This window comes from Panthera onca, chromosome A3 (assembly GCF_046562875.1).
Source record: "Panthera onca isolate mPanOnc1 chromosome A3, mPanOnc1 haplotype 2, whole genome shotgun sequence".
Lineage (NCBI taxonomy): Eukaryota > Metazoa > Chordata > Mammalia > Carnivora > Felidae > Panthera > Panthera onca.
The window spans coordinates 110,394,959-110,409,374 of NC_138341.1; the positions used below are offsets into that span (position 1 = coordinate 110,394,959).

The window sequence follows — 14,416 nt, forward strand, 5'->3', positions numbered from 1 at the left end:
GCTCAGTCGGTTAAGCGTCCGACTTCGGCTCAGGTCATGATCTCGCGGTCCGTGAGTTCAAGCCCCACATCAGGCTCTGGGCTGATGGCTCAGAGCCTGGAGCCTGCTTCCGATTCTGTGTCTCCCTCTCTCTCTGCCCCTCCCCTGTTCATGCTCTGTCTCTCTCTGTCTCAAAAATAAATAAAACGTTAAAAAAAAAAAAAAAAAAAGATTGTAAATCTGATAAGGGATTAATACCATAGAAAGAGTTTTGAGGTGACGTTTTCAGTTTAGGAGAAAAGACCCTTGTACTTCCTGTATCTCCCATAACTGGGTATTGGAAAGCCAATACCATAATTCCATAATTCCAGCCATCCATAATTGAACCCTAGTATATCACATAATGTGAAAATAATTGCAGTGAAATTCATTATATGTGTTCTGACAGTAATCATGAGGACTAGTGTCATGCAAATGGCTTTTCTCACTGATGCTCCCTTTTTTTTCTCTTTAGGATTCCACCAGTGTTGTTGCTGCCCTTCTGATAGAGTTCAAAAGTTCTCTGCTTCCTCATCTCCCAGTTCATTTCCATGGATCAAGCAATTTTCTGATGATTGCCCTTTTCCCCAGATCAAAGATATACCAAGCATTTTACTCAGAGGTAACAGCAATCATTAGTCAGCAAAACAAATACTTTTCTTTTCCTTAGGAGTTTACATGATAAGGCCACATCACAGGGCTAACAGTGAGGTGATGAGAGGCAGAGCTGGGATGGTGGAAGTGGCTGCTTCTAATCCCTGTGGGTCCTGGAATAGTGCTTTTGCCTTTGGGAGATGAGAACCTAAAAGAACCAAACAAAAAGCTTTTTAGCTGCTAAGACAAATCTTTGTCCCTTTAAATCCTAATTAGAGTCATTTTTCTTTTAGCTACTTTATTGAATTGTTGGGCCATACCTATTGGATAAGAGCTCTCTAGCCCTCCCCAGTCTCTGCCAAAGGTTCACAAGCCCTGCCCTTGTGAATGGTCCCACCTGACAGTCTGCATGTTATAGGCACTCAGTACAGGTTGCATGAGTGAGAGAGCTTACCAAGAATTACACAACCCACTTAGAGACCATGCTGTAGCCAAAGTTAAACACATGGCCAGCCTCATGACTGGTGGAAATGCTCGGAAAGGTCTGATTGCAGCAGCTTATAAGGGGACAGTGTCCCTCTCTCAGGACAGATTGACAGAACATGGAAGAGAGAAGGGTTGGCCTGGTTGCAGAGTGGCATCGCAGGCTAGTCTATGTCCTACTCTTACTGCCTGCTCATCTTTCCTACCTCCTTGTGCTTGTCCTTTCAATCCAGGGACATAGAGATAGCACTTCAGATTCTTCTCAGCTATCTCTGTGCCCCTAAACAGGACTTGCTTGAACTGCTCCTTCTGTCTGGCCCCATCACCAGGGAAGAACATGCCTGTGCTGCCAGAACAGTGTTACCTGACACCTTCCTCCGTGCTTCCTGGCTTCTGAAGGAACAGAATCCCTGGGAAAGGAACCCAGAAAGAAATTCTAGTTTTGAAAAATACAGAACAAAATTGCTTCAGGCGTCTATTTTTGAAACAAACTTGTTTGTTATGATGGTTTTTCTCTGTCCTGACAGTCTAGATTTTCAACAACCATCAAATCCCCATGTGGATTCCATATCCTGTTGTTGGGTTTAAAGTGTTCTTTGCTCAAATTCTGTTTTGTTTAGGTCTTCTCCCCCTGGCAACAGCAGGCTAACTCAGGGCTGTCTTTAAAAGTGATCCAGGAAGATGGATTATCTGTGGAACAAAAGAGATTGTAAGTGGCTGCCTTCAGTGTTTATGCTTGTTTCCCTAAGCTGTGTGTGTCTGCTCTCTCTGCAGGACGACTTACGTTATGTAACACAGGGGTCTTGGCTTCTGAAAGGGCCAGCACAGTCATTTCAGTGCTGCCACTTGCAGGTAGCCAGTGCCCTTGGGGAAACAGAAGTCAAGAGAGATGAAATCCACCAAGAATCAGAAACCTGTAATATTACCAAGGGTTTCAGGCAAGCCTTCCTCTCTGGGTACACCAGTTGTCACACACTAATACCGCACTGTGTTTAAGTCATTGAGATGCTTATTTTGGAAGTGTTGACTCTGTCACAAGACTCTGGCTTGAAAGCATCAAGTTATGTAAAGTGTGGTGCTATAGGGAGATGGAGTTCTAATCTGTGAGCTTTTGATATTCCAGACACTCCAGTGCGCAGAAGCTCTACAGTGTCCTGAGCCATTCTGCTGGAGAGAAACGGAGTCCTCTAAAGCTACTCCCAGCCAAACTCCCAGAGCTGGACTGGTGAGCTCTGGTTTTCTGTTTATAGATGTTTCATGTTCTGTCTTTTGAAATGTCAGAGACCTCAGCGTTGGTCCTTTCTAAGCTGCTTTTTCCAGGGGCGCCTGGGTGGCTCAGTCGGTTAAGCGTCCGTCTTCGGCTCAGGTCATGATCTCACGGTCTGTGGGTTCGAGCCCCACATCGTGCTCTGTGCTGACAGCTCAGAGCCTGGAGCCTGCTTCGGATTCTGTGTCTCTCTCTCTGCTCCTCCCCCACTCGCGCTCTGTCTCTCTCTGTCTCAAAAATAAATAAGCATTAAAAAATCTAAGCTGCTTTTTCTTTGTAGCTTCTTAGGGATCAGTGTAAACAGTAGTAGTCACACACCATATAGTTTTATTCTCTAGAGAGTATCTGTCTAAGGTTTCTTTTTTAGCAGTTAGATAAGGCGTTTCTCATGTGAAGGAGCACATTCAGGCAAGGCTGGCAGTGGTAACGTTAGCATTGTCTTCGTTTTTCTAGGTTTCTTCAGCATTTTGCCATCAGCAGCATTAGTCGAGAGCCTGTGATGAGGACCCATCTCCCAGTCCTGCTACAGCAAGCTGAAATCAACCCTTCTCACCGAGTAGAAAATGACAAGGTACAGCAGCTCAGCAAATATGCTGGGAATTCACAGGAAGATAAGCCTGATAGCCTGCCCTTTGACCTTCTGTGTCAGTTAACAAAAAGAGCTGAAGCAGGGTCCCTTTTGTAAGACTCTCCACCTCCTAGGATACTGATGTAATGATATACAGGAAACCTACTCTGTACAATGACTGTGTACAGGTGTCTGTACTGACCCCAGCCAAGCCCTGTAGCAGCCATAAAGCCCTAGCACCTTGCCATGCTCTCCCCTGGCTTCTCCACATCTTTCAGATTCTTGCTCAGTGCTCTCATCCCATCAGCCTTTTCTGTTTGTGACAAGGACTTACCTGGAAGTGGGTGACACATTGAGCTTAATAAGAGGAAGGGCCTTATTGGGCCTTGCTGGCATCACTAGGGTAAGGTGATACTTTATAAACACTGTCTTCCCAAGAGTGGATTTTAATCCGCTCCCACATCACATGCCCCTCCTTTTGACCCCTCCCACCATTTCTCTGGAACCAGAAGTCATAATATACTCCAAGAGGGCATTTATTTATACATAAATCTAGAAGACACTCACCTGCAAAAGAAAATAGGAGTACCAAGCAGTTAGAAGCCTGGTTTTTCCCTAAGGCAAGAGTTTAAAATGAAAATGCCTACTCATTAAAAGGGTGCTATAGGACTGGCCCTAAAGTAAGACGGTGTCTGGCTATAAGCACATGTGCTGTGATTTGAGAGCCAGGGACTTGGGCGCTGAGGAATAGGACCAGGGTGGGGAGGAGGATAAACAAGAAGTTGCATGGAATACTGCCCACGGGGACAGTAAGGGATATAGAGTAGGAGCCTGGTTGGAAGGGAGGAGGGAAAACTTCTGATTCCCACAAAAGAAGAGAGATCCACAGCCATCTTTGTGCTGATGTGACCAACTAGAGTGGTAACTGCCACCAGCTAAGCTTTAATCTAACTCATCTGTGACCAGGCCCATCCCAGTGAGTCTTGTGAAACAAAAATTTACATCGAGGGGTGCCTGGGTGGCTCAGCCGTTTAAGCATCCAACTTCGGCTCAGGTCATGATCTCGTGGTTTGTGGGTTCAGGCCCCACGTCGGGCTTTGTGCTGGCAGGTCAGAGTCTGGACCCTGCTTTGGATTCTGTGTCTCCCTCTCTCTCTGACCCTCCCCCACTTGCACTCTGTGTCTCTATATCAAAAAATAAATACACATTAAAAAATTGTTTTAAAAATTTACATTGATACTGTTCAGTAGGTGTATGGTTCCTTTCCTCCCCTGCTCCACCTCTTCTCTGTCACTGGATTCCTTTAAGTTGCTTCAGAATACATACCTGCAGAGGGCCCTGTTTTCATCTGGTTGTGTGTTAAGGCTAAGAGAGTCCAACCTGCTCTTCACCTAGTCAAGATTCAGACGTACTTCCTACCTTCTGTTTGCTTCCTTAGCTCAGGCCATTTGGCTTGGGTGGATTGGGCAGCCAGACAGAAACATCCCCATGCCACTCCTCTTCCTTGGCTGAGCTTACTTACCACACCAGTTTAGCCTGTGGCACTTTGTCTCAGACCTCCTTTCTGCCCAGTGTTTTCCATGGTATTTTAACTGATCTAGTCAAGCCTGCTGCATAGAAATTATATTAGTAACACTACATTTTACGTGGTGTTTGCTATGTCCCACACACACTGTTCTAAACACTTTACATATATTAACTCAGTTAATCATCACACCCACCTGCAAGATAGGTTCTGTTATTAGCCCAAGGACATATACCTAGGTGAGTGCTGGTGCTGAGGTTCAAACCCACAGAACCTGGTTCCAGAAATCATTTCTCTTAACCTGTTACACAACGCTGCCTCCCTGTTGAATGACAAACTCACGTGACTTTTCTTTCATGTAGGTGACTATCAGCATTGTAACTGGCCTCCCAGGCTGTCATGCTAGCGAGCTCTGTGCTTTCCTGGTCACTCTGCATAAGGAATATGGCAGGTTAGTACGGCTGCTGCCTTTGCTTTGGGGAAAGGGATTCTATGCCTGGGCCCACATAGGCACTGGGAAACCTTCAACATGTACTGGCCTTTGGTGTGATTGGTATTAGCACAGGAGCCGTCCGTCCATTCATTTAACACATTTATACTGAACACGTCCTGTATGCCAGACATTGTTCTAAGTGTGGGCGACAAATGAAAAAAAAAGACTAAAAATGTCTCTGCCTTCGTGGACCTTACATTCTAGTTTAGGAAGACAATTAACCAGACAAGGAAAGTAGTATATTAGCTAGTGAAAAGTGCCATAGAGATAACAAAGTAGAGAAGGGTATAGGGATTGCCAAGCTGGGAGGGAGGTCCCAGTTTTAAATTGGGTGCTCAGGGAAGACCTCACTGAGAAGCTGGCATTTGAGCAGAGGCCTGAGGAGATGAGAGGAGTGAGTCTTTGGAAATCTGGAGACAAGCACTGTAGCAGCAGAACTAGCACAGGCAAAGGCCAGGGAGTGTGCCTGGTTAACAGGCAACTCAGGACCGGGCTGATTAGAACTTGGGAGCTGGTGGGTGTGATCCGTCCCTGACCACAAGGGGACTGCATCCGTTCCAGTGCATCTGGGACACGTTGGCTTAGGGGAAATTGGGAAGATCGTTCATCCATCAGTTTCATATGGCTGGCAGATTACTAAACATCCCTGGCTAACTGAACAGGCATTTAATATCTAGTCAGTCTACCTCGAAGTAAGGCATCCTGCAGGAGGCCATAAGGAAGATGGAAAAGATGGAGAAGATGGAAATCACCTAGAAGTTTGGGAGTTTAGGGAGATGTGGGAGGTTGGACAAGTTTTACAGAGATGCTCCAGAAATATTGGTCTTCTTACAAGTACTAAGTAGCTAGCCAGTTCCTCCCTTATTTCCATTTCTTTTGTTATAGAAATAGTCTGAATTCTTCACCCTGCTCACTTCTTAGCAAAAATTTTACTCAGCACCAGACTGAAGCCATTTTATTGGATGGTCCTTCAGGAAATGACTGCCCAGTCATAAGGAGTCTTTCTCAATTCTGAAGTCTGATTAATGGTCATGTGCTTACCTGACCTTTTCCCCTGTGGCAAGGCATTTCCTGTCAAAAGTTCCAGTGATAGTGGTTTCAGGATACGGAGCTCCCCAGGCCTCCTGTGCGGGGTCACTGGGCAGAATGTCTGTGGAAGTACTGGTCACATTTGGATCCACTGGCTGAGTCTGTGGGGCCAGGCCATCAGGCAGCCCCCATGCTGAGATTATACTTGCCGTTTCCAGGTGGATGGTATACCGCCAAATCATGGACAGCTCCGAATGTTTTCATGCTGCCCACTTCCAGAGATACCTTTCCAGTGTCCTGGAGGCCCAGCAGAACCGCTCTGCCCGCCAGTCAGCCTACATCCGCAAGAAGATTCGACTGCTAGTGGTGTTGCAAGGGTGAGCACTGGAAGTCTTCTGGGGACAATGGGAATGGTGATGACCTTGCCATTACTGTTGTATTTTGTGTGTGGCTAGCCTGGGACACAGAATGACCTCCACGTTTGCATGAGCAGAGTCTGCACTACCCAGAGAGGCCTCAGACAAGCAAGGACTCCGGTTACCATCTTGTGGCCCAGAGAGCTGCTGTAGCTTGCCCACAAGTTTTAAGTTTGGTTTCAGCACGATGGTATCCTCAAAATTCTCTATCCTCACAGTAGAGAATTAGGGAAGAAATTCTCTGGGCAAGATTCTTTGATAAGGCCCTGAGGTCTCTTCCTTTGCTGTCTGTTTCAATCCTCCCTCGTGTGGAGTTGCAGAGGCAGCCCCTATCCTCTGCATTCTCGACCCCCACCATTCCCAGGATGGCTGGTCCAGGAGGTTTTCCTGGGACCCTCAATGGAGAGCATGAATAGTCCAGTTGAGCAGGAAGCTCCCTGTGAGGATAGGTTGGACAGAGTGAGTACCACTGCTTCAGTGACCCTAGCTGAAAGGAGTTTACCTCGACCTGTTTGTTCTAAGGCCTTCCAGGGAGGAGCCCTATGCAGGCCCACCACCCCCCAGGCCCAGAAGAGAGCATGCCAGGTCAGGGAAAACATAGTCTGTGGTCTTGATGATGGCTGGTAATACGGAAGCTTTTGGCAGTTCTCACAAAGCGCTTTTGTGCTATGCTGTGTTTTTTGTGCTCGTAATAATTACTGTTTGCAATTGGCTAATTGTTTCCAGTAGAGAGCAGGCCCAGATCCAAAGCTCTGTTGGGTTTCCTGGGCGGATGGATGGTGAGAAGTGGAGAAAAGCTGGGCTGGTGGTCCTGAGTCAGGAGGTGGACAGCACTGTGCACTCCACCAAGCCATCGTTCCTCTTCTTCAGGCCTTGTTCTCACACCTGCCCTGGCCTTCCCTTCTGTCAGCCCTTTTGTCCTGTTTGTGGGCTGAGGTCATGAAAGCCACAGAGCAAGAGTCTAGGCTTGAAACCACTTGTTTTCTTCTGGCTTTCCATCACTTCTGATGGTCAAAGGAATGGATTGGTCCCTGCCAGAGTTGAGAGTCATTGGGAGTGTGGACCTGGAGTCAAATTCAGCAGTTTGCCATTGTGCAGCTGAGGGCATTTCCATCTTCCATCACTTGACAAAGCATCGTTGACTCCTTGTCTCTGGCAGTACAGGTCTGCAAAAGTGTCAGCTGCCCTGGTTGTGCTGGACTGCAGTGACCGTGTATGGCCAGCCCACTCTCAGACCCAGCCTTTGCGCAGTCGAAGTCCCAGGATGCTAGGGATCTCAGCTTTCCTGAGGGACTCAGTGGAAATACCAGCAAAATGCTATGGCTCTCGATAAGACATGGTTCTTATGGGCCAGGCCCGTTCTCTTGAGGCTCAGCAGGGAACTCATGGCTGCCTCCTTTTTGCATGACCATCTCCTTGGGACTGGACCTTCATGCCCAGTATTGAGGTTGCCAGTGAAGGGAGACTCCAGAGGTTTCTCAAATTGAGATTTATAGTCCCTGGATATGGCTTTTATCTTCATTTATAGGGTTCATGGGGGAACACTGTGGTCTAGGGCAGTTTTCTTTTGTCCCCAGAGTGGCCTGGTTCCATTTGACTTTCTACAGCAGTGGGGCAGTGGTGTTGAGCTTTGACATCCACTGGAACTGTTAATTGTTCTTTTAAAAATTAATGTTTTTGAAATGATAAAATTTTAGAAATAGAGGACAGATTGGTGGTTGCCGGGACTTAGGGATGGGAGTGGGAGGTAGGAAGAAGGTGGGTGTGGTCATAAAAAGACAACACAAGGGAACCAAGTGGTGGTGGAACTGTTCAGTGTCTTGACGGTGGTGGTAGATACAGGAACCTATGCAGGTAATATAATTGTCTAGAACTTACAGACAGACACACACATAAAACTGGAGAAATCTGAATTAAAAAAAAATAATTTTAAGGAATTTGAGAGATTATATTTGTTTATACTCCAGAATATTGTAAAAAAGTATTCTTTAAATTATCTACATTTAAAGTCTCTCTCAAAACAAAAATTGAATTATTAATCTAAAACACATGCCCAAATTATAGGCTTAAATTGCAAACATAAAACAGAGGCCAAAGGACAGTTGAATGGGGTATGTTGTTTCAGAATAAAGAAAGTAAAAATCCTGCTGGGGTTTTGTTTTGTTTCTTTGTTTTGCTTTTATTTTTAATAAAGAGAGAACTGACAAGAAAGAGGCAGACATGAAGAACCAGGGGTTTTTGTGTGTGTTTGTTTTTGTTTTTTTGGTTTTTTTTTTTTCCTTCATCATGCATTTGAGGCAGTTTATTAGCCAAAGTGATCGAGTTCAGGCTCTGGTAGCTGGAGCAGTGTGCTTCCTTCCGTAGTAAAGCCTGCCTCCTCCTGTTGGGAGGCCCTGGCCAGGATGATTACAGGGCAAGGGCTGAGGAGGGAGGGAGAGCCTAGCAGCCTCCTCCCCACAGCAAGTACAGTGAGTGACAGACACCAAGGGCCTCCTGTCTTGCCACAGCAGTTCCTGGCTGCAGTGCCCACATTCATCACCTCGATAACACTGCTCCCACCAAGGATTTTGGGGCCTGTTTTCATTCCATCCTTTTTTCCATTAAATGGAATGCTCTGAAAACCTGGGAATTACCAGCCACCCTCTCTGAAGGAAAACCCAGGATATTAAAATGACCAAAATGACCAGGATTTGGTAAATCTTTCAGTTCTTTTCTGCCCTCAGAAAGGATTCTCTAGGCTCATACCAGACATGGAAAATAAAAAGCTTCCGGAACTTATTTTTAGAAGAGAGAGAAAACTGATGCTTAGGAGCAAGGCTGGGGCACTTAACCAGGAGGGTTAAATCTGGTAAACATGATCACAAAGAGATTTGGGGCAGTGTGCAAGCATCAGTCAGTCCTACTTAACAAGGGTGCAGAACGCCTGGCAATGCAGGCAGTGTGGGGTGCTCTCTTGCATCCAGGCCTAACTAGACACTGCAGAACCAGGAGAAGGAACCCCATGTGGACATCCACACGTGTGCCCAGGCAGGGGGAGAAACCGGGGAGCAGAGGGCTCACTCTAACAGCTCTCTGGCTACCCGGCACTTGTGGGGAAGCTCTAAAACCAGGCACACCCTGTTCTTGATTGAAGTACTGCTAGTTGGTCAGGACAGAGGCAGACCTGGGGATTGGGATGTGAATATTACAGTCTGGGATAATGCCAAGTGACATTTTGCAGATGAATTATTTGTAGAAACTCAGGGAGTGGCTCAGGCAGGCTATACCTTTCCCCCCAGCCACCATCACTGGCTTCCCAAGGGCCCAGTCTAGGACCCAGGCCCATATGATCAGCAAGGATGCCTTCTGATTTCCCTTCCCTCTATAGGAACTGACCTTTTGGTGATAGGCTGGGAAAATGTTCTCTACAAGGTAAAGAGGGAAGGCCCCTTCTTGGAGTGGCCATGGGTCTACCCATGATTGAACATCCAGTTCCTTCATCTATCCTGCTTAGGCACCATAGATTACACCATTCAATCACTTTACATTATTATTGCAGAAACAGACTAAAAACAAATAAATGAGAAAATACAATGTAGCTGATGTTCAGTGCTGTAGGGAAGAATTTCGTGGGGACCGGTGGTGCCAAAAGGAAGGTTGCTGTGTCACATAGGGTGCAGGAAGTCAGAAGATCCCTCTCTCATAAGATGCCATTTGAGCAGAGACCTGAAGGGAATAAGGAAGGAAGCCTGGCAGATACCTGAGGAAAAGAGCACCACAGGAAGGGACCGAGAATGCCAGGGTGGAAATATGCCTGGCATGTTCAGGGAAGAACCAGGAGGTCAGGATGGCTAGATTGAGGTAAGGGAAGGAATAGTAGGAGGAGAAAGTCCTTGCAGTGTGGGAGTCAGATCATAGACCACCGCGGGGGCTGAGGTAAGGGCTTTCGCTTTTTTATTTTCTTTAATTTTATTTAAATTTAATTTTTTAAATATTTTTGAGAAAGAGAGCATGAGTGGGGGAAGGGCAGAGAGAGAGGGAGACACAGAATCTGAAGCAGGTTCCAGGCTCTGAGCCATCAGCACAGAGCCTGACGTGGGGCTCAAATTCACGAGCTGCGAGATCATGACCTGAGCTGAAGTTGGACACTTAACCAACTGACCCACCCAGGCGCCCCGTAAGGACTTGGGCTTTGACTCTGAGTGGGATGAAGCCACTCCGTGGCTTAGCACAGTGGGGTCAGCACGATCCTTCTAGCTTCAGTGTTGAAGACAGGTCAGGCAGGGCCAGGGACAGAAGTAGGGAGGTCTGTGAGGGGTACCTGGATGGCTCAGTCGGTTAAGTGTCCGACTTCGGCTCTGGTCATGATCTCGCAGTTCGTGAGTTTGAGCCCCACATTGGACTCTTTGCTGTCAGTGTGGAGCCTGCGTCAGATCCTCTGCCTCCCTCTCTCTGCCCCTGCCCCGCATGCGTGTGCATATGTGTATGGGTGCACGCGCTCTCCCTCCCTCCCTCTCTCTCTCTGAAAAATAAACATTAAAAAAAAAAAAAGTAGGCCAGTGAGGAGGCGGTGGGGTGATCTGTGCAAGAGATGGTGACAGTCCTGGCCCAGTAGCAGTGTGAGAATGTGAGCAGCCATCTCATTCTAGTTATAGTTCAAAAATTGAGAAAAAATGGAGTCAATGATGACGCAACAAATTTTTTGGCCTAGCAGCTAAAAGAATGGAGTCCCCTCTGCTGAGAAGGACAAGGCCTTGGGAGGAGCATGCATGGGGGAGTTAAATGATTAAACATATTACATTCTAACTAAAAATAATTAAAGTTGGCTCTGGAAGTTGTAGTTTAGAGGGAGTTCCCAGCAGGAAAGACAAATGCAAGCGGGGTTTGACATGTGTCTGCTGACCTACAGAGGTACCTGATGAACCCCATTCTCTCTTGTCTGCATGTTCTGTGAAGCAGAAGGAGAGGGGAAAGCTATTAAAGGAAATAGACCAACATCGAAGCTCCTAGGTTGATTGGAAAACAGGCCTAAGGACACCAATCCCACCTTCAGAGCGCCAGGGTCATCTGCAGGCTTCCCTTCACTCCTAGAAGTGATGGGGGCTTCTTCCACTCACTCTTGCACAGTTAGGAGTACTAATGGGGTTTGGGAATGCAGAAACACTGTGGGATGCAGGGACGGGCTCTGAATCATGAAGTGGGATGACCCCAAGGAACCTAGTCACAGGTACCTCCTCGTGGTTTTCCTTCCACTCTTGCTCACTCAGCCCCTCAGTGTGCCCCTCTTCCCCCATTCTGCGGCCCCAGTCAGTAAACTAATCTTTCTCTTTTTTTCCTCCAGCTACACAGATGTCATTGATGTTGTCCAGGCCCTGCAGACCCATCCAGACTCAAATGTCAAGTCCTCCTTCACCATTGGTGCCATCACGGTGTGTGTGGAGCCCCTGAGCTGCTACATGGACCACAGGTACATACTTTGGATTATCTCCAGCCCACAAGACGTGATGGGTTTAAGTGTACAGAAAGCGATTTTCTCCCACCCACCAGAAGGAGACACATCTTTATGTGTTATTGTCTTTTGGAATGCATTACTCTACCTTATATATAATGAATGCTCAGTTATTGCTTGATTTGTGCTAGGTTCTCAGGAGATGCCTATACACTGGCAGCCTCTCCCCCTTTTTTTTTGCACTGAAAAGTTGCCCATCTAGAGTAGTGGGACTTGAAACGGCTTCTCCCATAAAAAAAGGATGCCCATGGGGCACCTGGGTGGCTCAGTCAGTTACGCGTCCGACTTCAGCTCAGGTCATGCATGAACTCACGGTTCATGGGTTCAAGCCCCATGTCAGGCTTTGTGCTGACAGCTTGGAGCCTGGGACCTGCTTCGGATTCTGTGCCTCCCTCTCTGTCTGCCCCTTCCCTGCTGCCCCTCCCCCACACACTCTCACTCGCACATGCGTGCTCTCTCTCTCTCTCAAATAAATAAACATTAAAAAAAAAAAAAAAAAAAGAATGCCCATGGCAGCCTTTCTTTTCCTCTTTACTACAGGGGAGGTGATTTGTTTCCCAAGGTACTTGGAGTATCTTATAGATAATTTTTCCTATGCTTAAGCCACCTTAACCTCGGTTAATGACATTCATTCTTGCTACTAATAGGTGAACTCTTTTTTTCTCTAGACATTGGAAGTAATATAACAACAATGAAAATTGGATAATGATTTACCCATAATCTCACTAACTCAGTGGTTTAAGTATTATAATTTTTGTGAATTCCTTGCCTTTTTTGTCTGCATGTCTTCACTGTTGCAGTCTACATATAACTTTATATGCTTCTTAGAGTAGCATATACTATAAGTTAACATATGTTCCAGTATCACAATGGTAATTGTGCATATGGCTGGATATGATTGTCTTAACAGTTTCTCCACGGTTAGTCACATAGGATGTCTCCAACTTTTCACTATTATAAATAATGCTATAGGAATATTTTTATGCATATAAATTTCTCAAATTTGAAATAATTTCCTTAGAATCTTCAAAGAGATATTATTAATTAATTTTATGATCAGTTTTATTACTCTTCATTCACAGCTGAAAATTGCTTTCCGAGTGGGTTTTGTGGTTTATACCTCTCCAGTGGTGTCTGGAAGTATCTATTTCATCATCAGAGCACTCCTCACTGGGGAGAGATTCAAACATTACATTGTCCCTTCAGAGAGCTATTTGACTTCCTGTCCCTTTAGCCTAGTGGAATGTATCCCAGGTCTGTAACCACGTGTTCTTTCTGACTAGTCCAAATTACTGTTCTCTCCTGGAAACTAATTGATCTACCCTTCAACCTTCATCTGAAAGAGCTCCCTTCCTATTTAAGTCCCAAGTTGATATCTTCAGATGTCTCTTATAAATTATATTGGAGGTTACTTCCCTTATCACCTCGACTGATTTCAAGAAATGTCTTCGCCATATCTCTTCTCTTTAGCTGTGACTTAGGTTCTGCTCTCCCATAAGAAAGCCAAGGTGGTCTGTTTTCCTTTTGTCCTAGGTTATTATGGTGAATGCTGAGCATCACCACTGTACTTTGGACTACCGTATTGACTCTTACATGCCACCTTTCTACCAGTCGTGTTTCTTATTTTCCTCAAGTTTTCATTTAAAGATAAACTAAAGGGGTGCCTGGCTGGCTCAGTTGAAGGAGCATAGGACTCTTGATCTCAGGGTTGTGACTTCCAAGTCCCATGTTGGGTATAGAGATTACTTAAAAATAAAATCTTAAAAAAAATAAATAAGTAAAGATGCACTAAAGCAGACGGAGATTTAATGTGAGACAGATAATACCATTTTTAAAAGGTAGGAAAAGATAGTAATAAGCAAACGACAGATGGGGATTATACTTCAGAAGAATTAGCCTAGACGAGTACTCTTCTGCACTGTCAAAAAAAAAAAAAATTAAGAAGAAGAGAAGTTAATAGGGTGAGGTGGGAAGAGCTCAGAGAAGTTATATAAAAGGTCTGGGGAAGTGGGCAGGAGGGATCTTCTTGGGGTGATACAAATGTTCTAAAATTGAATTGTGGTGATAGTTGCATACTTCTGTAAATTTATGTTAAAAATCATTACACTGTACACGTAAAATGAATGAATGTTATATGCAAGTTATACCTCAGTAAAACTCTTAAATAGAAAAGATCAGGGAGACCAGGGAGTTTAGTTAGCAAATACAGATAGAAAATGAACTGCTAGAGCCCTAGAAAGAAAATGAAGACAATAATAAAACCACCATCGCAATAAAAAATCTCAATCAAAGCAGTGAGAAGTAGAATAGACACTGCTAAAACTTAAGTCTGTTCAGAGAGCCTCAAGCTTGATAAAATAACAAAGTGAAGAGGAAAAATAGACAAATTAAGATCATTAGAGAAAAGAGAGGAACTGTAGAATATAGACTTAGCTTTTGTGAGTGCCGAAACCATTTCTGTTTAATGCTTAATACAAGTAAGTGCTCACAAAATATCTGGTGAATAAATGGGTGTGCCAGCATGTGAGGACTAAA

General features: G+C 45.4%; 1 protein-coding gene across 2 annotated transcripts in view; it reads left to right on the forward strand.

Moving 5' to 3' along the window:
* The window catches only part of DNAAF9 (dynein axonemal assembly factor 9), a 130,946-nt gene that overhangs the window by 84,415 nt on the left and 32,115 nt on the right, over nt 1-14,416 (forward strand). For both annotated transcript variants that reach the window (XM_081795316.1, XM_081795315.1), the window contains exons 22-28: nt 494-640; nt 1,716-1,804; nt 2,219-2,320; nt 2,816-2,933; nt 4,818-4,906; nt 6,196-6,354; nt 11,714-11,839. In XM_081795316.1, coding sequence (XP_081651442.1) covers nt 494-640; nt 1,716-1,804; nt 2,219-2,320; nt 2,816-2,933; nt 4,818-4,906; nt 6,196-6,354; nt 11,714-11,839 — 830 coding nt within the window. The remainder of the gene's footprint in view (nt 1-493; nt 641-1,715; nt 1,805-2,218; nt 2,321-2,815; nt 2,934-4,817; nt 4,907-6,195; nt 6,355-11,713; nt 11,840-14,416) is intronic.